Genomic DNA, 24,596 nt, shown 5'->3' on the forward strand with positions numbered 1-24,596 from the left:
TGATTTCTTTTGCTGTGCAGAAGCTTTTTGGTTTAGTATAGTCCCCCTTGTTTATTTTTATTTTGTTGCTTGTGCTTTAGGTGCCGGTGTGGCCTTGAGTATGCCAATAAATGCACAACCTTGTGAGGTGAGTATGGGTATCTTTATTTTAGAGGTGTCCAAAGAAAGCATTACCAAGATTCATATCAGGAAGCTTTAGTCTTATGTTTTTTTCTAAGAATTTCATGGCTTTAAGTCTTAAATTTAAGTATTTGATCCATTTTGAATTAATTTTTATGAATGGTGTAAGTTATGGGTCCAGTTTCATTTTTCTACCTGTGAATATTCAATCATCCTGGCATCATTTATTGAAAAGACTATCTTTTCTCCATTGAGTATTTTTGGCCTCCTTGTCAAATACTAGTTGACTGTACATGTGTGGGTTTATTTCTGGGCTTTTAATTCCATTCCATTAATCTATTTGTCTGTTTTCATGTCAGTGCCATACTGTTGTGATGACTGCAGCTTTATAGCATAGGTTGAAATCAAAAGTTTGATGTCTCCTGCTTTGTTCTCCTTTCTCAGGATTTATTTGGCTATTGGGGATCTTTTGTGGTTTCATATAAATTTTTCTACTTCTGTAAAAAACCATTGAAATCTTGGTAGGGATTGCATCAACTATATAAATGGCTTTTGGTAGCATTGACATTTTAACAATATCCATTCTTCCAGTCCACGAACATGGGATACCTTTTTATTTATTTGTATCTTCAATAATATCATGTAGCCTTCAGAGTAGAGATCTTTTACCTCCTTAGTTAAATTTATTCCTGGTTTTATTGTTTGTGGTGTTATTGTAAATGGGACAAATTTCTTTATTAGAAAATTCATTATTAGTGTATAAAAACATTCCTGATTTCGTATCCTGCAACTTTACTGAGTAAGCTGGTAAATGAATTAATTGGTTAAAACTAACAAGTTTTGGGGGCGGAGTCTTCAGGATTTTCTCTATATAAAATCATGTCATTTGCAAATAGAGACAATCTTATTTCTTCCTTTCCAATCTTGATAATTTATATCTCCTACTTGCCCTATTGCTCTAGCTGAGACTTCTAGTACTATGTGAATAAGAGTGGTGTGAGTAGGCTCCTTTGTCTTTTCTGATTTTAGAGGAAAAGCTGTCAGTCTTTCACCATTGCGCATGATGTGGGATGAGTGAGTCTTTAATCTTGGCTCACATGAAAAGAACCATTATCCTTTGTCATGTTCCGGAGACTCCTAGAGGATTCTAGAAAAGGGACAGTGTGTGTGACCCCTGATATGTGAACATTGGAGTAAGATGAATTTGGGTCCAAGTAATGACTTACCAGTGTGACCCTGAGTATGGAAATAAGTGTACAGTCTTGTGGGATGAACTTAGATATTTTTATTTTAGAGATGAGCAAAGAAGCATTCCGATGTGTTAACGTCCTGTTAATTTATTGGGAAATCATTAGGAAATATGTCTTTAGTGCCTTCAGAGTGCCATTCACAAAGAAAACTAGTAAGCAAAACAGACTAAGCCCCTTTCTTCCAGCATTTGCTATTAGTCCTCTTTGTGGGGAAGCAGTCAACAAACAAGTAGACATGACAGGTGTGCTAGGGAGGAGAGCAGCAGAATAAGGTGGTCAGGGCATGTCAGGCAGGGGGGCTGCTGTTCAGGACGGGGAAGTCTACAAAGACTTCTCTAAGAAAGTGATGGAGAGTGTAGACTAAAGGAAGGGAGGGGGTAAACCATAGTTCTAGGCAGAGACCACCCAGTACAAAAGACCTCTGCCACGGGTGGGCCTGACCTGTTCAAGGGAGAGGAGGCCAGTGCGGCTGGCACAGAGAAGGGGTAAAGTCAGATAGGTGACAGGGGCCAGGGAGTGTGACTTCTGTTGGCCACTGGAAGGTCTGAGTAGGGGTTACACTCCTGCTGCTATGGAGAGGATCTCCCAGGACTTGACAAAGGGCCGGCTCAAGGGCTAGTGCAGAGATTCAAGTAGAAAACAGCTGTGGCTTGGACTAAGATGGTAGCCGTGAGAAGTGACTGGGTTCTGGGTATATTTTTAAGATAAATAATTGGGTTTGTTAATGGTTTAGTGCAGAGCTGTAAGGGAATAAAGATGACTATACGGTTTCAGCCTGAGCAACTTGAGGGATGGAATTGTCATTTGCAGAAGTAGGGATGAGCAGTTTGGGGGGGGGGAGTGAAAAATAGGCATTTTATTTTGCATATGATACATTTCAGAGGAGGAGCTGGGTGTACCAACCTGGAGTCTAAAAGCGAGATCACTCTGGATTCCTTAGTCTTTACATGGTGTTCAAGGCCAAGGGAGTGAATGTGCCCACCTTGAGCTAGAGGAGAATGTCTGAGGACTGAGCCTGGTGCCGTCTTTTGTTTAGATGTCTGGAGGATGAGCAGGAAACAACAAACAGAAAAGGACTGTATGAAGCCAAAGGAACAGTCAAGGGTGGTGCTGAGAGCCAACCAGAAAATGTGTTTCAAGGATGGTGATTAATGATTCAAAAGATGCTGAGAGACTGAGTAAGCTGGGAACGGGTAACTGACTATTGGATTTCCCCACAGAGCTTAGTGATGGCCTTGACAAAGAGCAGTTTAGTGGAGTGAGAGGTAGGGTCAAATTCTGCTGGAAGTGGGTTCAAGAATGAGAGAGAGTGAGAGAGCAGGGGACAATGTGGGCGATTCTTTTGAGAACTTTGTGTGAAGAGAAGCAGAGAAATGCTGCAGAAGCTGTAGGGGAGCACGGAATAGAAGGATAGAGACTAGGACTTTTTATTTTTACTTCGTTTTTACTTTTGATGGGAGATATGCATGTTTGTGTGTTGACATAGAAAGTAAAACATAATTCTGGTGACGGAAAGAGGGGGAGTCAGGAGAGATGTCCTTGGGATGGTGAGGCATCCTGGGCTCCACTTCCCAGTGCAGGGTGGCCTGGACCATGGCGCTCATGTGGGTGATGGCAGAGACGGTGGATACAGATTGAACAGACAGTGGATGACAGGCAAAGCCCATGGGAATCCCATTCTTATGACTCCCTTTTATTCTGACATAGAAGGCAGACCAGGCTGGGCATCATGCCGTGCGCTGAGGGGTTGCCGGTTCGGTTCCTGGTCAGGGCATATGCCCAGGTTGGGGCTTGATCCCTGGTGGGGAGCGTGCAAGAGGCAGCTGATCAATGTTTTGTTCTCACATTGATGTTTCTCTCTCTTTCCCTCTTCCTCTCTCTAAAAAAACAGCTGTGGCTCTGAGAGAGAGAAGAAAGTGTGTGATGAGCACCTAAAAGAGGAGCAAACAGGACAGAGCTGTGCGAGAGGATCCTGGCAGCACTGAGGATGCACTGCTGGCGAGTGTCACGAATTCAAAGAGACCAGACAGCAGAGATGCACTTTTCCTGAGCGCTTGTCAGCTGTAGAGGTGCCGGAGTAGAGTGACTGAGTTAGACTTAACGGAGATGGATCGCCCAGCAATGAGCAGAGACTCACTTTCGCTACAAGTCCAGGGCTCCTCCCGTTCAGCCTCCCACTCCTTGAGCACCTCTTGCCACTCCTCTCTCCCCCTCTGTTCACAGGAGAAACAGAAGGGCCAAAGGTGTAAGAGGCTTCACTCTGCTTTGTTTCTGTTTAGTTTCATGGGCCAAGAGTTTAGATGCAACTCATTTGCTCTAAAGGAAATGTTAACTCCTGAGAACTTAGAGCAACCTCCTTGAAATCTGAGAGTAGCTCCAGCGTCGGGTAGGAGCACCAGGGCTTGGCTGTGTCTTGCCGGGTGGCTGCCTCCCAAGGGCCTGTGGATGCCGCTCAACCTGAGGAATCCGCTTGCTCCTCAAATGCTGATTAAGCCCCCACCAAGACAAGCACTCTTCAGGGCACTGGGAACAAAGCTCCCCGTCCCCAGTAAGACAGTACGGAGCTTACAGCCTGGCAGGGGCTGCCCCAGGGATGGACGTGCCTACAACTGCTTGTCCCGGTTTGTTTTCCTCATGGGATGCACAGCCCATGGGGCAGACCCCATGACCCCTCCACACACCTGGAGCTGGGTCGAAGCGCCCCACAGGCTGGCATGGTCCAGCCATCTCACAACTGATGTTGGGCAAATTAGGTTGGTGTTGGCGGGTCCCTTCCAGGGGGGAAGAGAGTCTAGGCCATAAACCAAATCTGTGAACCTTTTATGAGGAGGCTCTAGGGCAGTGATGGCGAACCTATGACACGCGTGTCAGAGGTGACAAGCGAACTCATTTTTTGGTTGACTTTTCTTTGTTAAATGGCATTTAAATATATAAAATAAATATCAAAAATATAAATCTTTGTTTTACTATGGTTGCAGATATCAAAAAATTTCTATATGTGACACAGCACCAGAGTTAAGTTAGGGTTTTTCAAAATGCTGACACGCCGAGCTCAAAAGGTTCGCCGTCACTGGCTTAGGGGATGCCTCTGAGTCGTTTACCAATCCTAACAGGGCAGCAGGCACATCTCTGAATGGTCTTTCCTTGGAGTTCAATTGAAACCAAGAAAACAGGCAAAAAGACCCTTGGGGAGGCTGGGCAGGGGAAGGGGGTAGGAAGTCTCCAATATAATTGTGTGCACCAGCCCACGGCCTCCTTCTGCCCCACCTGCCTTGTCCGCTCTGCCTGCCTAATTGCCCCTAGTGTGGATATGTGGGTGCAATGAGCAGAAATCCTCATTTTAGCTTTCAATCAGGGATTTTTTAGAGTATACAGACCCCATGAGAAGGACAAATAGCTGGACCACTCAAGGGACCTTCCCAGCCACTCCTTCCCCCTGTGGGCAGCCCCATCTCACCTCCCTCTAGAGCTAACAGGTCTCTCATCCCCACTTCTCTCTCCAAACCCATTTCATCCAGTTGTAGCTCCCTCTGCTCCTCTGTCTCTACTACCCACACTTCCCTATCCAGGGTCTCAGCTGTAAGCAGAGAAGCCTAGGGCCCCGAAGAGGTCTGAACCCCAGCTCGGTGCTCCTGGACAGAAAACTGGGCTCCCATGGGAGCTGCACCTCTGGCAGAAGAAACTCCTGTTTCTAACTCAGAGCTTGGCCTCACATGGGCTCTCACTGGCAGTCCCCGTGGGTCAGGTCACCCCCAAAAGAGCCTGCTCCCCTCAGGGCTCAGCTTCACCAGGGCTGGATGGCATTCTAGCTTCTCTGACTCCTTCCCCACCCTTAGCATGCGTTAGGAAAATGCTCCCTGAGCTGTAAGTCCACCCCCTGACTGCAAGGTCCATGAAGTCAGAGAGGAAGCTGTCTTGCCCACCACAGTCTCCATACCACCTAGAACAGGCCTGGCATGGCAGCTATCAACTGACTAGAACAGTAAGGACCAGCAGCCATGCAGGGCATGAAAGACCAGGGACTTTATTTTTGACTAGAGACCCGATGCAAGAAATTCATGCAAGGGGCTTGGCCCTCACAGCCCCCAGCTTCATCTGGAAGGTTGCTGACAGTCATTCTACTGTTCAGTCTAATTAGCATATTAGATCTTTATTATATAGGATGCTACGTCATTGTGAAGAGTCTACCTCATTCTGAAAAGTTAACCCAGAGATTGCTCATTCCTAGAGTTATAACAGTGGTAGAGTGTGTGGACCAGCATGGCACAGGCTCTCGGGAACCTACAAAACCCCAACCAAGAGGCTTCTCCCCACCTGTCAGCTGAGAGTGAGAAGCTCAAGTTGAGTCACTCATAGCTAGTTGGTGTCTGAGCTTCGCTGAGGTCGAAGTAGAGGCAGGTATGGACTGATTCCAGTGTGGTGAACCCTAGGGGACAGCAGGCTGAAAGGGGGGAAATGGCTGCCATGCACACTGTTCCAGTCTAACCCTCATGTCTCCTGGTGCTACTAAGCCTAGGGTCGCAGCTGGGAGCCAAGACTGAGACTCAAGGCAAGGGGCGTGTCTCAGATCCCAGGGTGAGCAGAGAGACCAGGACTCAAGCACTGGCCTACTAGCCTTCACAGCCAAGCTTGTCTCATGACACCACGATGCCGCTCACTGTGGCCTCCTCTAACCCTTCTCTGGTCCTCCGGTCCATCCTGCACCTTGGCAACCACACTGTGGTCACCCTGTACATAGGAGGGAGGATCTGGGCTCAGTGATGATGCGGTCGCATTGAGCCTGGGACAGGAGAGTCTGGAGGACAGAACGCCCTGGGCTCAGACATCGGTGGTGTTTGTGTGGGCCTTCCTTCCCAGCATGGTTGACTGTGGACCAGAGAAAATGAGGTAGAAAGTGGGAAGGGCTGACCTCCGTGAGGACAGAGCCCTGCAGGTCAGCGCTGCGTGGAGTCCAGGATGGTGTTGGGCAGCCCTTGAGAGAGTCAGGGCCTGGCTTCCAGAGGGCCCCTGTGCGGGAAGAAAGGCTCTGGTGCGGGGTCCTCTCCAGGGCCCTCAGGGACGGGCCTGTTTGTCTCCCACTAAAGCCTGACAAGCCCAGGGTGGAGGTCTCCTTCCCACAGCCGCCAGCAAACACCAGGGCCCTCGCCCAAAGCGATCCCTTCTGAGCAGAGGGCTGCCCTGTCTTTAAGAGGGAATTCCAGCAAAGCCAAGGACACCTGGGGAGAGGGTGCAGCTTTCCCAGCTCAGGGTCAGTGGAGGAGGGGGGCAGGTGAGCTCCCAGAGCTCTGGCTCATGTTTAGCATTACAATGGCCTGTTTTCCACTCACCACCGCAGCTAGAATTACATGCCCCTGGGGCCTGAGGGAGGAAAACCAAGTCCCGAAAACTCCAAATGCTAACACTAATTTTCAAGCCGGTCGGCTGCTGCATTTGAGTACATGTCTTTATTAGAGCAATTATAAGTGCATATACAGTACATCTTTTCATGGATATGAAAGTAGAAATTGTTTCTCAAAAGGAATTGTTACTTATTAAGAAAGCACACTGCAGACAGGAAGCTGCCTTCTCCTGGACCATTTTCACATTATCTGGGAGATGCAATTTAAACAAAACAAGATACAGTATTTATCACATTGAACACTGAACCCATCCCTGCTCAGGGGCTGAGAGTCCAGCGAGGTTGGGGACTAAGGATTTCCCCGTGGAGTTTGTCAACTCGGCTATGTCAGTGGTCTGCTGAGAGGACATGGGTGGTTCCCGGGGTGGGTTCCCTCAGAAAGGGTCAGAGAAGATGTGTGGAGGGACGAGGACCCCACAGATCTCATCCAGCGGCGGAAGGGCACATCCCTGAGAAGGGCGATGCAGGCCCAGTGAGGGGGCCCGTGTGGCCACACAAGGCAGTATTCAGAAAAGGAAGGTGCCATCGAACCCCCTTCAGGACGCCCAGGGGCGCAGCGGCCTTTGCTATGCAGGCCCTCTGCTCAGAGAGGCAGGGGGCTCCTTCTGAGGCTCCTCGCTGGGTTCTCAGCACCTGGCTAGAGCAGGACAAAGAACAGTACGAACAACACATGGCACAGATTCAGGTTCCAACACACAGCACACAAGGGATCCCCAGTCCCCAGAGTTCACCCCACGTGATGCAGAGGCTGGCGGGGAAGGGCTGCCCTAGAGGTTATGCTGAGCCCGAGGGAAGGTCAGGTAGAGGCAGCGCTGGGCCTGGAGGAACAGCTGGGTGACGCTGATCACCTGGTGCACTTGACTTGAGTTTTGAAAGCAAGAGGGAGAGCCTTTCCTTTGCACAGGGACTATTTAAATGTGTGTGCTTTAGGCGGAAGGTCTCCTTTCAGGAGCAGATTGCAGGTACAGAAGTTGTTACACAAATAATTTTCCCTGCAGTTTCTACTCTTACCTATTTCCCCTCCTGTCAGGAGACACAGAAATGACTCTATATTTAACTGCAGTCAAGATTTAGGGCCATATTTCCTCTGACTTAGGGGTATAGTGGCTCTGGCTCATGGATTCCGGGGAAGATGCTTCCACATTTTCCATGGGAGTTTTTAACTATCTTGGAAGTGTTTTTAAATACCTAGAAAACGAGCCTCCCGCTAAAAATGCAATAATAATTTCATGTATAATTCAGGAGCCCTGTAGTGACAGGTTAATTTTAAAAGAGGGTTTAGAAACCAGTCTTGTCTCCCTTATAACTAATAAAGGCCCCCATGTTCTATGTTTCCAATAGAAGGTAGCCGCTTGGAAGAGGTGAATACCTGTTTGGTTGATGGAATGGCTTTGTAGCATGAAGATTCACTTTTAAGAAATACTTATGGAAATGCCTAACACCTGTTCCTGATAATCCAACGATTATTAAATCTACAAACACCTACAATTCAAATTCATTTCCCTGTAACGTACTTCCTGCCTGCTGTTTGCAGGGGCCTGTCAATGGATACATCCCTTGTTTTGCCTTCTTTTTTTCCACGTTTTTAATTTTAAAAACTTCACTGGATCTTCAATCAAAGAGGGAAAGTATTAGTGAGACCAAATAAAAAACAAAACAAGCAAAACCCCCTCAGTGCCTCCCTTTTTAAAAAGTGAAATTTTTAAGTTGTTTAATGTAATTCCACAAAATGCCCTCAGCAAAGGGAAACATCTCCAGCAGCAGCAGGGCTCTTTGCCAACTTCCCGCAGTCCGTCTAAGAGGGAGCGGGGTGGGCCGCCCGGAGGCAGTGGTGCCCAGGGCCACAGGCAGGTGAGGCATGATGGGCTGCCCGATGGGGAAGAGATGAGGTCAGATTTAATCAGGAAAACAATACCCAGGATGAAGTATTTTATGGATTGTGTTTTCAAAACCAAGATAACAATTCTTTTCTTGTTATTTCTGTTATTCTCAAAACAATGCTGGCTTGACCCAATAAAGACACAACTATCTGTAGCTCTGAGCTATCCCCACCTATGGAAACGTGAGGGTCCGCGTCCTTGGAGGTCAGCACTGCTGCACACTGGCTTCCCTGGGGCTCCGTCCATCCACCACGGCTTTGTGCTCAGTGAGGAAAACAAGGCCACCCCACCCACGTCATGGCAGCCCTAACCAGGGGCCAGGCTCAAGGCCCCCGGGCAGCTCCTCTCCCTCAGCCTCTGCATGTGGGGAACTGACAAGGCAGCACCGAGGACACGGCTTTGAACAAGAAAACAGGATCAGACAACAGACAATATTGCAAAGTAGACACAGATGTGCACAGCGTTTCCAGGACCTGGTAACAGAATACACTTTGGGTTGTTTCTTGAGGCCCAGTTTAAACAAAAGCTTTTGTCTTGAGAGTCCTTCCCGGGTCACAGACAGTCTCAGATGCACATGGTGATGGATGAGAGAGAGGATGATGCGAAGAGCGTGATGAGATGGAGAGGAGAGCGCAGATGAGGCCCCGCCCTGGCCTGGAAGCCCCTGCCTGGCCCTTTAGAACCTACCTCCCGCCCCCTGTGGCCGCCTTCACTGGGGTTTGCCTGTGCAGATGGGTCCTGACCCTCCTGGTGGCTCTGCCCCTCAGCCTGGGTCCCAGCCTGTGCAGCTCAGAGGCATACAACACTCAGGGACCCCTAGTCAGACCGGGGCTCCATGCTACAGATATAATAATGCACAGAAAATAATGGTTTTTGTCTAAGTTCCTATTTGTCACCAGTGACATTGGATAATTGAGCTAAATGAAAAAAAAAAAAAATCCGAATATATTTTGCTACATAATCAAACGGTGAAAGTAAGGTAAATTGTGCAAAACCAAGCCCTGGGAGTGCACTGGGCCCTGCCCAGCTGTGCCAGGAGACCAAGGGGCCCTTTCTAACACTGGCTTCGCCCGGCCTCCCACCAGGAGGCCTCCTGGGCGCTGACCCAGCCTGCGCCTCTCACATCTTGAACCTCCTGTTAACAAGAAGAGAGGGAGACACCATTAAGGCAGGTTCCCGCAGAGGCCCGGCCTCACATGAGGCGCCCAGCCCACCACGGCGGCAGCTCCTGACCTCCCTTCCGAGGCCCTGGGGAGGGGAGGGCGGTGAGAGACAGCATGGCCATGGTGAAGCACAGGGTGGCAGGGAGGTGGGAGGGGGAGAGGAAAGATGGGCAGAAGCATGATCATGGCAGATGAATGAGGGCACGGAGCCAGGCTGGTGCAGAGGCCACAGGACAAGACAGGCCTTCGCCCACTGCAGACCTCACACACCACTCACCTGGAGCAGACACGTGGACACTGCCCAGTGTCAGCCCGGCTCGGCACTGAGGCCCGGCTCTTCGGCTCTTCCCCAGCCACCTAGGACCCTTCCACGGGGCCGGGGCTATGCCTGCTTGTCGGACACAGTGAAGCCCAGGGCCAGTGGAGTTGTGTAAGGGCCGGACGATGCTGGCCTGCAGGTCCTAACCCTGGGCCAGCTCCCTTAGTCCCCGCAGCACCCCCTCCCCAGGAAAAGAAGGACACTGTCCCCCTGAGCACTGGTTTGTCACTGCAGGCTGGCCACAGCTTGACCTGTTGCTGAAGGGCAGCTGCTCCTGTGCTCAGGGAGGACCTGTCACCCTCTCTAGTAGAGGTGGCTGCTCCCACAGTGTAAAGAGCGAAGGACAGCATGAGGCACAGGTCTGCTCTTCTGTCTCGCTGGCGCATGTGCAAATTAGGAGCAGCCCAGCCAGGCTCCCCTGACCAGCTTCCTGCTGGCCACCCAGTGAACATCCTGATGCCTCAGAGGCGGGAGGGGAGTGGATGAGGAGGATGTGAGCCCCCACGCGTCCAGACACAGGCCTACTGCCCCGTGCTGGCAATAGGAGCGAGGCTGGGAGCCTTCGCCAGCTAGAAGGGATACAAAGACGCCTCTCCAGTGGCAAAGGGAAGCTGCGGTGCTCTGTGCTGTGACCACCCGGGGCACCTTAGAGCACCAGGGGAGAGGGAACCAGGACACAGGGGAGTCTGACACACAGGCGCCTTGCACTCTCTTCTCCTGAAACCCATCAGCTCTGACCTCCATCCCCTGCATCTTTCTGGATCCATGTGATGAAACTGTGGCCGGGGCTGGGGTGTGGGTGTGTTTATGTGTTCTGGGAGCGGGAGAAGGGCAGATAGGCGAGGCATCCTTTGTCAAAGCAGTGCTGACATCGGGGCCTTGCCCTCCCCCCTGACCCCCTCCTTCCGGTCCGAGTTAGAGAGACTTGGCAAGAAATCTCAGACATAATTCAGTAGGGAGGGCAGTGAGTGAAGTTCTAGAATCTAAACCTTGTCTCTTTAAGCAGATATTTCCCAGGAGTGATAACTGAGGCAGCTGTGTCCATCCTGCAACCTAACCGCAGGGTCACGGAGACTCTTCCAGAGGAGGGGGAGGGGAGCTAGGAGCCCCAGAGCTGCCGGCCCTTCACAGAGGGCTTCCACACCCGTGTAAGGAATCTACAAAATAAATTACCCGGCGCACCGAGAAGCACCTCAAACAGAGACCCACCTGAGCCTGGAGGGGGAGCCACTCACACAGCTGGCCTGGGGAAGGGGCTGGAGAAGTCCACCCGGGGGCAGAGGTGAGGGCCAGGCAAGGGACAAGGGCAAAGGAGCCCGCTATCACTGCGAATGGAAGGGCCAGGCCAGCTCTGCCCTGAGAAAGCCTGGTTGGGCAGCCCCACTGGCAGCAATGAGAGGGCAGAGGCGCATGCCCCCTGCTGGCCGGGGCCCGTGTGGGCGAGCAGACTGCGTTGGGTGGTGGCCAGGCAGGCGCATGCTGGTCTCAGACAGGAGCAGCCTGTAGGTGTGCCCCGGAGGGCTCATGGGCCTTCTAAGGGAGGGAGTGAAGGGCAGGTGGGAGGCTCAGAAACCCGGGGGATGATGGAGACCCAGGTCACTCTAGATAGAGTCCGGGCTCTTCTAGAGGGTCCTGAGCAGGGTCTCCACGCCCCGGACCCCAACCTCAGTCTCTGCACAACTACTGTCTTCAGAATTTAGCAGACCAGGAGGGTCTCAGTAAGCACAACAGGCAGGGCCAGCATGGCCACAGCGATGGCAGAGCGCTGCTCCCCTAGAGTCCGAGCGCCCCGGAGGCAGGGGCCTGCTCTGAGGAGGGTAGAGCCAATTTACAAAGCGCTGGGAGGGAAGCACAGGGCGCACTGCGGTCCAGCTCCGGGCGGCAGAAACTAGTGCTTCCTCCTCTGAGCAGCCTTTCTCTTCTTCTGTCGCTTCTTTTTTCCTATCTTTTCTTTTTTCCCCACTTTTTCTTCTCTGCGCCCCCTTAGATAAAATCAGTAGAACCATTAATAACGTTGAAATAAACAGGAGTCTGCCTCACTCTGCACAATATTAACACTGGCCCCTGGACTGGTGCCATCTGTCCTCAGGCCTGGAGGCCCCTGGGCAAGGCCCTGTCCATCAGCACCTCATTGAAGTAAAGTAGACATTTGCCTTAATTCACAAAAATGCGAGGCTTCCCCAAACCTGTGAACTGAGCACAGCAATCGCCAATTTGCCAACGTGACCCTGGCTCCCCTGTTGCCCGCGGCTTGCAGTGGGGAAAGGAATTCACATCTAAAAGGGTGTGAAGACTAACCAGGGCCAGGCTGGACTGCATCTCTGTCTCCCCCACCTGCTTTCCCAGGCTTCCTTCCTTCTCAACACAGAGCTGAGCTCTCTGTTTAACATAAAAAATCTCTGCATTGCACATCAGAGGCTCGAGCCCAGGGTTTAGCAGGCCTGCCAGGAGGAGAGAAGGCAGCAGCATCCCACCTTCTCCTTTCTGGATGTCTGTGGAGACCCCTGGGAATGGCTGAGATTGTTCTGAAGAATGAGGGAGAGAGCTGGTTAGCAGAATTTTATTAGAGCAACTGGCTCGTGACTGTCACATTAAAATGATTCAAGCTGAATGGTATTTAATGATTTATGGGATACGGCCACCTGTTCCTGGGAAAGCTTGATATGAACCATGGGCTGGAAGGATGGGAGTTGTACATGGGAAATGTGAGAGCTGGATATTATAAGGGCTGAGTCTCTAGCGATTACGTGGGGATGTTAGGAGAACCGAGGAGAAGGAAGGGGAAGAGGAATTAGTGAGTCAAATATTATTCTTCAGAAAACTAGCACCGCTGGTTCCATCGGGTTAAAAACAAAACAAAAACAAAACAAAAAACAAACGCAAAAACGTGAGTCGCAGATCGCATTTGCTCCTGGGCGAGGCCCGTGTGCTGGCTCTCACACGGGAACCCGGCAGGAGGGACCCACGGCACCTGACCCGCGGCCGGCGCAGCGTCACGAAGGCGGGAAACGTGTAAGAGCGCCATGTCTAACAGCTAACGGTTTACTTCAGGACAATAAACTCCCACATACAGTAGGATGCTTGGACCATGAAACAATTGGCATTTTATTGCTAGTGCATATAATGTCACATTCGATACAATCTTAGTACAAGTGAAAAAATACACTGTGGCCAACATTGAAAAGCTTCCATCACATTTCTATGTATTTCTTTACAAACTGCCAGTAGCTTAAGATAATAGAGAAATGTATCTACTGACATTCATATGGCTCCACTTCAAACGTATGAATTGTTTGACTATAAATATATTCTGAAATACATTTGTCTTATAAAGAAATGTTTAAAAAAAAGTGTGCACAAAAATATATAAAAAAAAATGCCTTGCAAAACATTACAAACACCACCAGGCCCATCTGTGGATCACATTTATGGGTGGAAATTTCACCTTGCCAGCATCTCGGATTGAGCTGTTGTGGCTTCAGGAGCAGGAGTTAGTGGTAAGAGGTGCTTTCATTCACTTAATTTTCACCTCAGGTTTCAGAAAACTTAGCATTTGCAGAGCCTCCGGGGCACACACATGCCTCAGAGGCAATCACTGAAACCAGATTCCTCCAAGAACGCTCTCAGGTTGAAACTGCATTTGGGTTTGCAGAGACTTGTCTCTCATGGGAAGGGGGGACATGGGGTCCCACGCCCCGGGAGGCCAGCTCCGCTTTGGGGGAGGCTGGAGCAGATTCTCACAGAGGGCCTGAGCAGGAGGGAGGGCACGGGGAGGAGGGTGCTGTGGGCCGCAGCCCCAGGTCACCCTCCTCCCCGAGCACGAGCGAGCGGAAGCGAGGTGAAAGCATGCGCTGGCAGGAGAGAGGCCGGGAATGGCAGGAGAGGGTCTGGGCACAGTCCCCAGTGATGGCTGCTGTGTGGAGCCCGGAGGTCCATGCCCTGTGCTTGAAAGAGGGGGTGCTGGCAGCTGTCTAGTACGGCCAGTGTCTGAGGGCTGCCCTGGGCCCTCATTCCAGGAGGGGTGCGCCCCACCAGAGCCTCCAGTCTCCCTCCATGCCTCCGCTTCTGGAGGAAGGCCACTTTTTTGAGCTCCATGCTTGGCCATCACCTGACTGTGCCCGGACTCCCCAGGGGAGAAGAGGAAAAATCCAAAGCAAACCAAATACAGATATTAAGTAATCATTGATTTTAAAAGGGATAACGAGAATGATGATGATTGTGATGACCACAGGGAAAGTGACTGGTGGGAAATGCTGTTGGCATAATACAATTTCTCAGAAAAACCCCAGCTGTAAAACAGCCAATGTGCAAGGGTCCGGGTGAAAGAATATAAGCTGTGATATCGTACCATAGGCTATAAATGCAGATGTCTATATGCCGGGCAAACCTCCCGCCCGTGCCCAGGCCAAAGCGCTGCCCCAGGCGCACACCTGGCCCTCGCCACGCAGGCCTTCCTCCCCACACCTCTGCCCTCTCAGGACTTTCACACAGTTTTAGCTTTCCTCCAGTGGCTCTAGTGGAAAGTCCTTTCTGGCGGTTGTGCTTACTTGTTTAAAGCTTTCTCCAGGTATTCCTGAATCCACTTCAGTTTCGGGTCGATGCACACCTGTCTGTTGTTGTTCTTCAGCTTGGCCCTGCAAGGACAGGAGAGGCGGGTGTGCACCTGCGCAGCGGCTCACCCACCGCCCACGTGGGCCCCTCCCTGGAGCCAGGTGCTGGCGTGGCAGAGTCCCCATAGGAATCATTGGGGTTGGGATTTGAGGGAAACAGAGCACAGAGCCTGAGAAGGAAGAGCAAGACACAGGGCACGCAAGGAGCCTGTGGCCAGATGTAGGGGCAAAAAAGTAGGACCTATCTGCAAGGTTGTGGGACCTTGTGAGGGTGGAGAGTAACAGCAGATTTTTGTTTTGGTGAATCATCTTGACGGTACAAGGAAGACAGAAATACACGTAAGCCCAGGGACAGTGGATGGAAGTTCAAATCTGGGAACCACTGTAGGCTAATTCTGTGTCCGCCAGACCTGAACTTGAGCACAAACTTTGGGGAGGCCAGTGTTTCTCTAGTCCAGAGGCACGGCCACTTCCTGTGCCAGAGGGAAGATGCTTAGAAAGAAGAGGCAAGGGCCACTGTGGGCACAGAAGGGCACTGAAGGGCGGCTTTGGAAACTCCTGCCTGGTGCTGCACTCAAAGTCCTTATGGTAATAACAGCTGCCTCTAATTATGCCAAGTTCAAGGCCGGACACTTGGCATGTGTCATTTCTCTAGCTTCATGGAGTCCGCCAGTTAGGTGTCACTGTGCCCAATAGATGCAACATTCCCGGAGGATGATGTTCAGACTTACACGATCTGAAGGGCACAGTTTGGAGTGTTGAGGATTTTGAGATGCTTGACGTTGGCTCTTGCAACGTGGCTCTCGAAGAATCGGCAAGGGCATCTGTAGCTCAGGCTGACCGGCTTCCCTATAAGAGGTAATAAGAACAAGGAGGCTTGTTATTATCCTGCCAGGCCTCAGAGACGCACACGTATCTGGGTGTGCAGCTGGGAAAGGATGGTAGAACGATGGTAGGATGGAGAGCGATGGGTGAGCCACTGGTGCAGCCTGGCAAAGACCTCCTCTTTGGTGGGCTCGGACTCAACTTCGCCAGGGCCAGAGGCCAGGAGGACCTGTGGAGAGATGGACCCTAGGAGAAGGGAGGGTGGGAAAATGACAATAAGCAGTCCCTGCTCAGATTTCTTAAGATAAAGAATGTTAATCATAGGACAGAACTATTTCAGTCAGAGGCACCGAGGTTCCCAGCTATTCTGTGCGAAAGTAACTCCCCAGAGCCACCTGGGAAAGTCTTCCCTGCTCAGACCCAGGTCCGTGAGCTAGCGCTCCTCCCTCCTCTGGCACCTGCCTCATCCAAGAGCATCACCCACTTCCTGGGATTACTGCCCTCCATGACCCCCCGCCCCCTGCAGTCTTCTCGCCTCATTTACCTTAAGCCCAGGCAACCACCAAGGAATCCTGGCTGGCTTCCTACCTGGGAGTCCCCAGAGGACAGGACAAGGGCCGACTTCTTTCCAGCTCTTCCCAGAGGCATGGAGACTATCAGGGTGGAGTCAAATATGGCTTTCATTGCAGGGACCCTGCGGCCTCCTGGGTTGTATTACATCTTTGTTTGCACATTCACCAATTTCCAAAATGCCATAATTGCCGCTCATTAGTGTAAATTAGCAAAGGGCTCCTGCCAACCCACCCTTAGCCTTTAAGTCTAGAATTGCAAGCCCGGGAAGGCTGGGATTTGTGAGGGTTTTTCCTGCAGATTTTACCCAAGCCCTACTTAATAACCCAAATTATTTGAGTTTGTGGATCCTTTCATCAGGGATTAAATATATGTCTGAGAATATTTAGTCCAGAGACTTTTTTTTAAGTGTCTTGTTTACAGGGCTCCCAGAGGTCTCCCGTTGGTTCTGAGGTTGTGCACTTTGTGGTAAGAGAGCTGGGGAAGCCACACGAAAGCTTGCAAAGTAGGGACTGCTTACATTTTTTTTTCTAAAGGCTGCATTCAGTTGAGAAACGGCATGGGGTGGCCAATTTAGCCACCAAGTCCTGGAAGAGCAGACCCCTGCCCCTAAACCAAACTCAATATCCTGAGAAACAGAAGGAAAAAAGCCCGGTTCAAAGCGTTCAGTGGACTCATGGTGCAGGAGAGCACGGAGCAGCCTTCACAGGGACCCAGATCAAACCCAGAAAATCCCTGACGGGGCCTGGCTCTCAGCAACCACACAGACACCTCCCTTCTGTCCTGCCTGGTAACCAGATCACCTGGAAAGCAAGCCCAGGGCCAGGCTAGGCAGCCTGGCTAAAGCAGGAGCCAGGTCCCCCTCTGAGCAGCCTGCCTCCTGGTTCCCTAGAATTCTCATGGGTCCTGCTGAGCTGAGCAGGGGCTGGGGCAGAGGTGAGCCAGGATAGGTCTCAATCCTGGAGCAACAGGGAGCTGGAAGGCGCATGGTATGAGCGCTGCGGGGGGAGGGAGTGGTGGCTGCTGCTCTCCAGTGTCCAAGGAGGTGTCCTGGCTCCACGCGGGGCAGGTCAGGCCTAGACTGGACTCAAAACACACGTTTTCTCATTTGCTCCTCTCACTCCCTTCATCCCTCTGGGATCATCCATTCCTTCAAAGCAATTCTTATTCCTGCTCCCAGGACCCAGCTGCCTGTCTATCAAGTGGGGAATTTCAATAGTTTAATATTATGATTATTGATTTTAGAGAGAAGGCAGAGAGAGGGAGATAGAGAAACATGGATTTGTCGTTCCCCTTATTCATGCATTCATTGTTTGATTCTTATATGTGCCCGACCTGGGATTGAACCTGTAACCTTGGCATATCAGGATGAGGTTCCAACCGGCTGAGCTACCTGGCCAGGGCCTCAATAGTTTTTTAAAGTGACAGAGTTCAAGTGCACTTATGGAGAAAACTCACGGCTGCGTCCACTGTGTCCTTTCCTACAGCTTCCTGTCACTATTTCTGACTTCCCCAGCTGTTTTGGGTGTGACATCACCTACAAGAAAGACACCTGACTAGCCCAGCTGTTACTGAGGGTTGGGACCTTCTCTTTATTTCAGAGCGGTTAGCAGAGCAACTTCCACTTTAATAAAGAGACAGACCCTGGCCAGACTCTCCGACCGAGCCTGGGAATGGGGCCCACCCTAGGTTTAAGCCCTGGAAGCTGGGGCACCCAGAACACCAGCTTCTTGGCTGAGGTCAGCCAGGGAGGAAGGGCAGGATCCCAAGCCTGAGCCTGCACAAGGGTATCTCCGGGAGCAGCTGTGTACTCAGCATCGGTACACGGGCCCCAGGAGTTTAAAAAAAATGCACCCTGGCCTGGGCATGCAAGGAGCAGCAGGCCAGCCTGGAGCCCAGCCCCCTGGACTGGACACTTGGCTGCCAAGAGGGGCAAGCGACCCCCCATATCAGCGATGCCCAGGATTCAATGACCCTAGTCCCTGCATTCCAGTCTTTTTGCAGCTAGGGCAGCAGCATTTCTCTGGAGAGAGGGGTGTGTGGTGGCGCCTCCACTCTCACAAGACCATTCAATTGTTAATTCCCAAGCCAGAATGCCTCCCTGACCTGGGGAGTCAATGTGGAGATCCCAGCCTAGGATACTGTTTCATCAGGAAAAACTTTTTAACTTGCCTTTGATCTGGTCCCTCTGCAGCTCTGACCAGCAACTCGCTACACTGTTAGAGAGCACTTTCCAGGGGTCAGCCAAGAGCCCATTAGCCCATGCCCCCATGCGAAGGCCGGCTCCCCCAAAACGGCCTGCCATGAGGCAGCAGGAGTCTTCCCCCGAACCCAGCCCAGTGCTCCAGGCCTGCGTCCTGCACAGACCCCAGCGGCACCAAGAGCACTCAGCAGCGGTTCTCAACCTGTGGGTCACGACTCCTTTGGCGGTAGAACGACCCTTTCACAGGGGTCGCCTAAGACCATCCTGCATATCAGATACTTACATTACGATTCATAACAGTAGCAACATTACAGTTATGAAGTAGCAACGAAAATAATTTTATGGTTGGGTCACAACATGAGGAACTGTATGTAAAGGGCCAGAAGGTTGAGAACCACTGACTCGGAGTGTCCTTCGTCCCTTTGCAGAGTCTGTTGTAAACTTCGCAGCCAAGAACAGAACAGGCAGCAAGGCCTTACTAACATGGTTTTGTTTTTGTTTTTTTGCAAGTTTATTTTGGTTTGCAGCAGCGGCGGTGTCCTGTGACAGGACAGGGAGATTCACGCTTCAAAAGGAAAAAAGCTCTCTCGCTCTCCCGGTGAAACTGGACACCACCTCGCACAATGGCCTAAGGCCTTGGCGATTGAACTTTGTGGCAGAGCTCTTTCTGACGTGGCCAGTCCCCTGGTTGCACAAAGGCGCATTTCTGCAGGTGTGTTTTGGGCACATGGGCAAATGTGACTGTGATGACCCCAGGGCCTCTCTAGAGGGACCCTGTGAAGAGACAAGGAGGCCATGGCTGGGTGCGTGCCCAGGTTTGCGCGTCGCTTCGGACCTCGGAGCTGTGTAGAAGCGCGGCCAGGTGGGTGGCGCAAACCCGACAGCTGCTCGCACACCGGGTGCCTGCAGAGTGAGCGCCGGCCTCTCGCGGAGGGACCGCCAAGCTCCTGCACCAGATCGCACAGCCTCCACACGCGCTTTGTCAGGCTTGCAAAGAGCTCTTTCCTACACCAACCACCCGCCGATCGATCCGACCTCCAGCCCTTGAGCCCACCGGCCTCTGGAAAGCGAGCCGGGCGCGGGAAGCCTCTAGCTCCGGGGTGGATGGGCAAGGGCCAGGTACGCCCGCCCCCCTCGGTTTCCAACTCGGTTCCACTCCCCCACCCCTCTCCGGCGCCCACTCAGAAACTCGCCCTCGGCGCGCTCACCCAGTTATCTGTCCTGCAGAACCTCGCTTTGCGCTCCCGCAACCCGAGCCCCGCTGCGAAGTGCAAAGCCGCAGGGCCCCGGCGCTAAGCTGCGCGCGGGACTCGACGCCGCACCCGGAGGGAGCGCGCCCTGCGAAATGGGCAGCGTCTTTCCTTGCAGAGCAGTTTGCATTGGGTTCGCTCCGGGCGGCGCGGACGAAGAGGAGTCGCGGCCCCGCGCGGAGCCCGGCGCCCTGAGCCGAGCCTGGAGCCAGGTGCCGGCCCGGCCTCCGCCGCAAGCACACTCACCGTCGCTGAGGCAGAGCGCAGCCAGCACCAGGGCCAGCACGGCGACGATCTTGGCATCCATGGCACGGGCTGGCGGCTGTGGGAGGACCAAAGCCAGACGCTGATCTGAAGCGGCTGCGGAGAGTGAAAGTGTGGCAGCCAGGGAGGCGCGCCCGACGCTTTAGAGGCTCGAGGGGGCGGGCGGGACGGGGAGGGGCGGGACGCGCGGCGAGGGGCGGGCCCGGAGCCAAAGCTGCTACCGCCGGGGGCTCCGACCAGCGTCCGGTCCGCAGAGCCGCTCCAACTGTCCCCTCCCTGCCACCTCTCCTCCGCGCCAGGGGCGCTCCGGGGCTGCGGTGCGCCCAGGCCTTTGGCCTCCGCGGGCTCCTGTGGGCCCTGCTCCGTAAGCCTGACTTGCAGTGAGGAACCCGGCCGCGCAGTGAGGCTGGCCTGAGGGCTCATTATTGTTCCCCGTGCTTGCTGCTCAGATGGAGACTTTTTGAGTGCAAAGGCGAGATCTGAATGAGAAGCAAAGAAAAACAAGGAGGAGCGGAGGGCGGAGGGCCGGCTGGGAAGGCTGCATCGATGCAGCAGCTAAGAGTGTATTGTGTTTGGAGTGCAAGACCTCGAGGTGACCTCCTGCCCAGGCCCACTGCGGGGCCCGGAAAGCTCGGCCTAAGAGGGCACGAGGCCGTCTTTGCAGTCAGAGCAACTCCCTCGCGTCCCAAGCCCACGCTACTGCTTACTAGCCCCTCCTCAGTTTCCCCAACTGTAAAACTGGGCTCTAGGTAAGATGTGCCACCAAAAGGACGGAAAGCAGATTGCCCGTGGCTCTTACAAAGTTCAGCCCCTTGCGCCTTGGTCTTCTCAACTGAGAAATGGGCTACTCACAATTCCTGGGGGTGAGACTGGGGAAATCGACGGAGAAGTCCTCGGTACTCATTACATGGAGGCCAGGAATAACTGTAAACCTCAGTGCGTTCTCTCCTCTCCGGGGAATGTCCTGCAGGACCCAGAGTGCTAAGAGGAGAATGCCTCTCTTTTCCTCTCTGCCCTCCCCTGACACGCCGCTGGCATTGGCCCCTATGGGCACTGAGAGAACTGCGGTGGAGCGGGAAGGGCTGCGGTGGCCACCACGGGAGGGGTGGGGTGGGGAGAGCGCTGTTTGGGGCCTTCCTGGTGCCACAGAAGCCTCCAGCCATGTCTCTTGCCCTTTCCCGCATAACCAGATAGTGGGGTGGATTCTGTCCCCCCCCCATCAAGGGAGCACGCAGTGGGGCAGGCCCCTGTCCCGGAGGAGTCCCGCAACCGGGACCACCGAGGAAGTGGGCGTGCCCACGGGCCGGGACTCTTCTCCAGCGGGGTGCCATCCGAGGGGGTAATGGGGGGGCGGGCGGCAGGAACCTACAAGAGCTTCAGGACTCTAGTCCTGGGGATGGGTGTCTTTTGTCTTTTTCTCGCCCAATTAGATGCGCTGTGAACTTGCACTCATTCTCCATTCACTCCAGGCACTGGGCCTGGAGCCTGGAACCCCCCTGCCTTGGTTCCTGCAGGTGAAGAACTGACAACCCAGTGGAGAAGACCGGCCTCCATCTCTTTGAGGCAGAGCTGGAGCAGGTCACCTCCGAGCCTGGCCTGCTGCCAACACACTGAGCGCAGCGGCTGGCTCGGCTCGGGCGCCCTCTGGTGGTGAAGTCTCGCCCCGTCCTCCCCTAGGTCCCTCTCCCTGCCTCCCGTCTGGGGGAAGGGGGCGGGGGTCCTAGAGGCTCAAGCTAAGGCTCTCCCCCACATCCCTATGTTGCTGGATAAAGGAGGCAGGCCAAGATTTAGGGGCACACCATGCGTCCGGAACCCGGCGTGAGCTGCGGGGTGCCTCGCCTGCCAGTCTGACCAAAGCAGAAGTCAAAGCCTCAGGCTTGCTTCCTTCTTGCCCCCAAATCAGTGTGGGAGAGGCCGCGTGGCTGAGGCAGAGGGGAGCCAGGGCCTCCTGGCTGGCGGTGTCCTGAAACCCCAGGACCTACACTCCAGAGCCCACCACCTCCACTGTTCAGACTTACTGAGCACCTACTAGTGCCAGACACATGTCTTTAATACCGAAATATTTTAGTAAAGGAAGCACAAAACCCCTGTCCTCATGGAGTTTACATGGGGGGGGGTGTGTGTGTGGTGGGGGGGGGGGGGGCACTACACCTAACTAATTAAGCAGAGAGTTTATAGAAGGTCGAAGGTCATTAAATGCTATGGAAACAAGGAGTTGAGGAAAGGGGATGGATCTTAAATAGGAAAAGCCAAGGATCTGTGTTTTAGATAAAAATTCCCACAATTTTTCAGTTGGCAAGCTATTTAAATTTAAAACTGTGCAGGCCAATGCTCTGGGGCCAGGGGCCAGCAGACTGTGCCTTTTTAACCTGGGCTCAGCCTCGGGGGCACCCCCAAATGCAGGGCAGCAGTGCCCACCGCCCTTTCTCCTGCCCTTTGCTTATGCCACCCACTATCTCTGCTTGAAAGACTTCAATTCACCTTTTTCTCTTTCTCTGCCAGGAGCTCTGTCCCCACCAAGACTGGAGCAATGCCCCCTTCTGTGAGACCCCCCGGATCTCCCCACTCAGCTTTCAGTTGCTGCCCCTCAGGACACCTGTCCTGTGGCCTTGGAGAAGGGAGGGAGGCAGGAGTCTGCCAGTTGAGGTAAAAGGCAAGTGCATGGCCTGAGTGTGTGTGATGATCTCTAAACCCCAGGTACCTGCTCCTCGGCCTGGGCTGTTCCATCCTTGAGGGTCCATGGATGGGCTTTTGAGGAAGAAACAGTGCAAAGTTGAGGGTTTGCACCAAATCATTGTTTTCCAACAAGATGACTTTAGGTGGTACTTGGAAAACATTGTTTTTCAAAATATAGATTTATGTATTTATTTATTTTTGTTTGTTTCTATTTATTTTAAAAGTAATAAGAAAAATATGCCTGGCACATTAAAGCAGACACTTAGGACTGATTTCATTTTTTAAAAAAATTATCTGATTAAGTTTTAAAAAGTAACTAGATTTGAACTGACAGCATGAAATCGTGTAGGCGGTTGAGGATATATAAACAATTACTGATACAAAAAGATCTGAAGTTTGAAAATGTTGCTTAAAGAACATTTTTTGTATTAGTTAACACTTTCTACCCCCCTTTTATTTTTTTTTTCACTTTTATACTTTTTATTTTCTTTTTTAAATTCTCAACAGAGGATATGTTTTTATTGATTTTTAGAGAGGGAGGGAGGGAAGGAGAGAGAGGTTGAGAGGGAGAGAAAATGGTTGCTTCCCTCCGGTATGTGCCCCAACCTGGGATCGAACCCGAAACCTAAGTATGTGCCCATAATTGGAATCTAATCCACAACCCTTGGGTGTATGGGACGATGCTCCAACCCAGTGAGCACCTGGGTTGTTCTTTTTAAACAAACCACTTGGGCCCAGACTAGTAAAATGAAATCATGTGAGGGAGGTATGGCATCTTCCTCACTCCTGTCTTCCCGGTGAGACGAGAGAAACCTCGCTAAGGAGAGCTCAGGTCCTAGGAAGAGTGTGAGGACTCATGAGATCTCACCCCTGGCCCTGGGTACCCTGGCACTTCCACCCCAACTGTGAGTCCTTCTCCCAGTTCTGAGTGTGGCCAGGAGGGGCACAGCAGGAGACAGCTACATCCTATCCACCCACCTCTGCTCTCCGACCTTTAACATCTCCCACTGGAATTCGTGAGTAGGTAGAGGTCCTACCTGGGACAAAGGGGACAAATCCTTGGAACCTTAATGCTGACGTCTGTGGAAAGGGTATACTAGCTCTCAGAGTTGGTACTGGGACATACTAAGTGTGAAACCCCTTGGCACAGAGAAGGACCGTGGGAAGATATTGACATAGTGCCTTCTCTGAATTTGTCACATTTGCTTCTTTGCCTAATATCTCAGCTTTGACGTCAAGGGCCCCAGGCTCAGGGTGGCAGAAGGCCCTGGCCAACAGGGAAGAGCTTCCTGGGGCAATAGCATCATTCTTTGGGACCAGCATCTTTGGATTCTAGAACATCAGCAAGGCCTTGGGAGCTTGTGCAGGGACGTACTTCACTTCCATGACAGAGGTCTAGGGTGCCTCTTAGAGTCCTGTTTCTGGGCCAGGGCTCAGCAGCTGTCGGCTGGCTATGCAATCCCCAATGGACCTCTGGAGCAAGTTCTGTGAGCCCCAGGCCATCACTGAGGGAAGGACCCAGGGAGGCGGAGCTGGGGATCCTGCATGCAGGGCTCTGTGCTGGTCCTTGCTCACTGGGAGCACAGCCCTCCTAGCTGAACGGGTACATCCTGTAAGCCCGATCTTCTGTCTAAGGTGGCTGTGCCCAAAGGCCTTGCCTTGACTGACATTCTGAAAGCAGGGGTCGTGTTTTCTGGGACAGTCTTCAAAAGTATGGACTATCAGGGCTAATGTTCTAGGGCAAATGAGACCCAAGGGCCCTGAGGGTTCTGGGCCTTGACTCTAGCCCCCACACTAGCTTTCACACTCTGCCTCAACTCTGCCTGCACCCCATCACAAAAACAGTGAGTCAGGTCCAGATTTGCTCTGCGGTGCTTAACCCCAACGCTCTCTCCTGCTATCCCTGCCTCTGGGGCAGACTGATGTCAGCATCTGAGGTTCCATGGAAGGTTCTAGAATTGAAGCAAGCATCAGCCCCTACAATAAACCCAGGTAATAGGAACTGTGAGTCCTGGGAGGATATGCAACATTTACACAGGCGTAACTCAGACTTACTAGTATACACCTT

The 24,596-nt window shown here is 52.4% G+C and overlaps 1 protein-coding gene across 3 annotated transcripts; it reads right to left on the reverse strand.

The window, feature by feature from the left end:
* Nucleotides 1–6,795: 6,795 nt before the first annotated feature.
* CXCL12 (C-X-C motif chemokine ligand 12) lies at nt 6,796–19,971 on the reverse strand. Of its 3 annotated transcripts, none has more exons than XM_070433147.1 (4): nt 19,835–19,971; nt 15,472–15,589; nt 14,678–14,764; nt 6,796–9,783 (listed from the first exon to the last, which is right to left on the reverse strand). In XM_070433147.1, the coding sequence occupies exons 1-4, from the start codon at nt 19,893–19,895 to the stop codon at nt 9,768–9,770; spliced, it is 282 nt and encodes a 93-aa protein (XP_070289248.1). In that variant the 5' UTR covers nt 19,896–19,971; the 3' UTR covers nt 6,796–9,767. The 3 variants fall into 3 exon arrangements, with proteins under 3 accessions (XP_070289248.1, XP_070289247.1, XP_070289249.1); XM_070433146.1 differs by lacking the exon at nt 6,796–9,783 and adding an exon at nt 9,790–12,112; XM_070433148.1 differs by lacking the exon at nt 6,796–9,783 and adding an exon at nt 13,209–13,981.
* Nucleotides 19,972–24,596: the final 4,625 nt, after the last annotated feature.

This window comes from Myotis yumanensis, unplaced genomic scaffold (assembly GCF_028538775.1).
Source record: "Myotis yumanensis isolate MYYU_CA2020_CCGP unplaced genomic scaffold, mMyoYum1.0.hap1 SCAF_13, whole genome shotgun sequence".
Taxonomy (NCBI): Eukaryota; Metazoa; Chordata; class Mammalia; order Chiroptera; family Vespertilionidae; genus Myotis; species Myotis yumanensis.

Bases quoted from the DNA above. Each gene is read 5' to 3' on its own strand.
- CXCL12 (XM_070433148.1), bottom strand. From the start codon at position 19,895: ATGGATGCCAAGATCGTCGCCGTGCTGGCCCTGGTGCTGGCTGCGCTC. The intron at 15,590-19,834 runs GTGAGTGTGCTT...TACCTCTTATAG, and splicing joins TGCGCTCTGCCTCAGCGACG to GGAAGCCGGTCAGCCTGAGC. The intron at 14,765-15,471 runs GTAAGTCTGAAC...CTGTCCTTGCAG, and splicing joins AACTGTGCCCTTCAGATCGT to GGCCAAGCTGAAGAACAACA.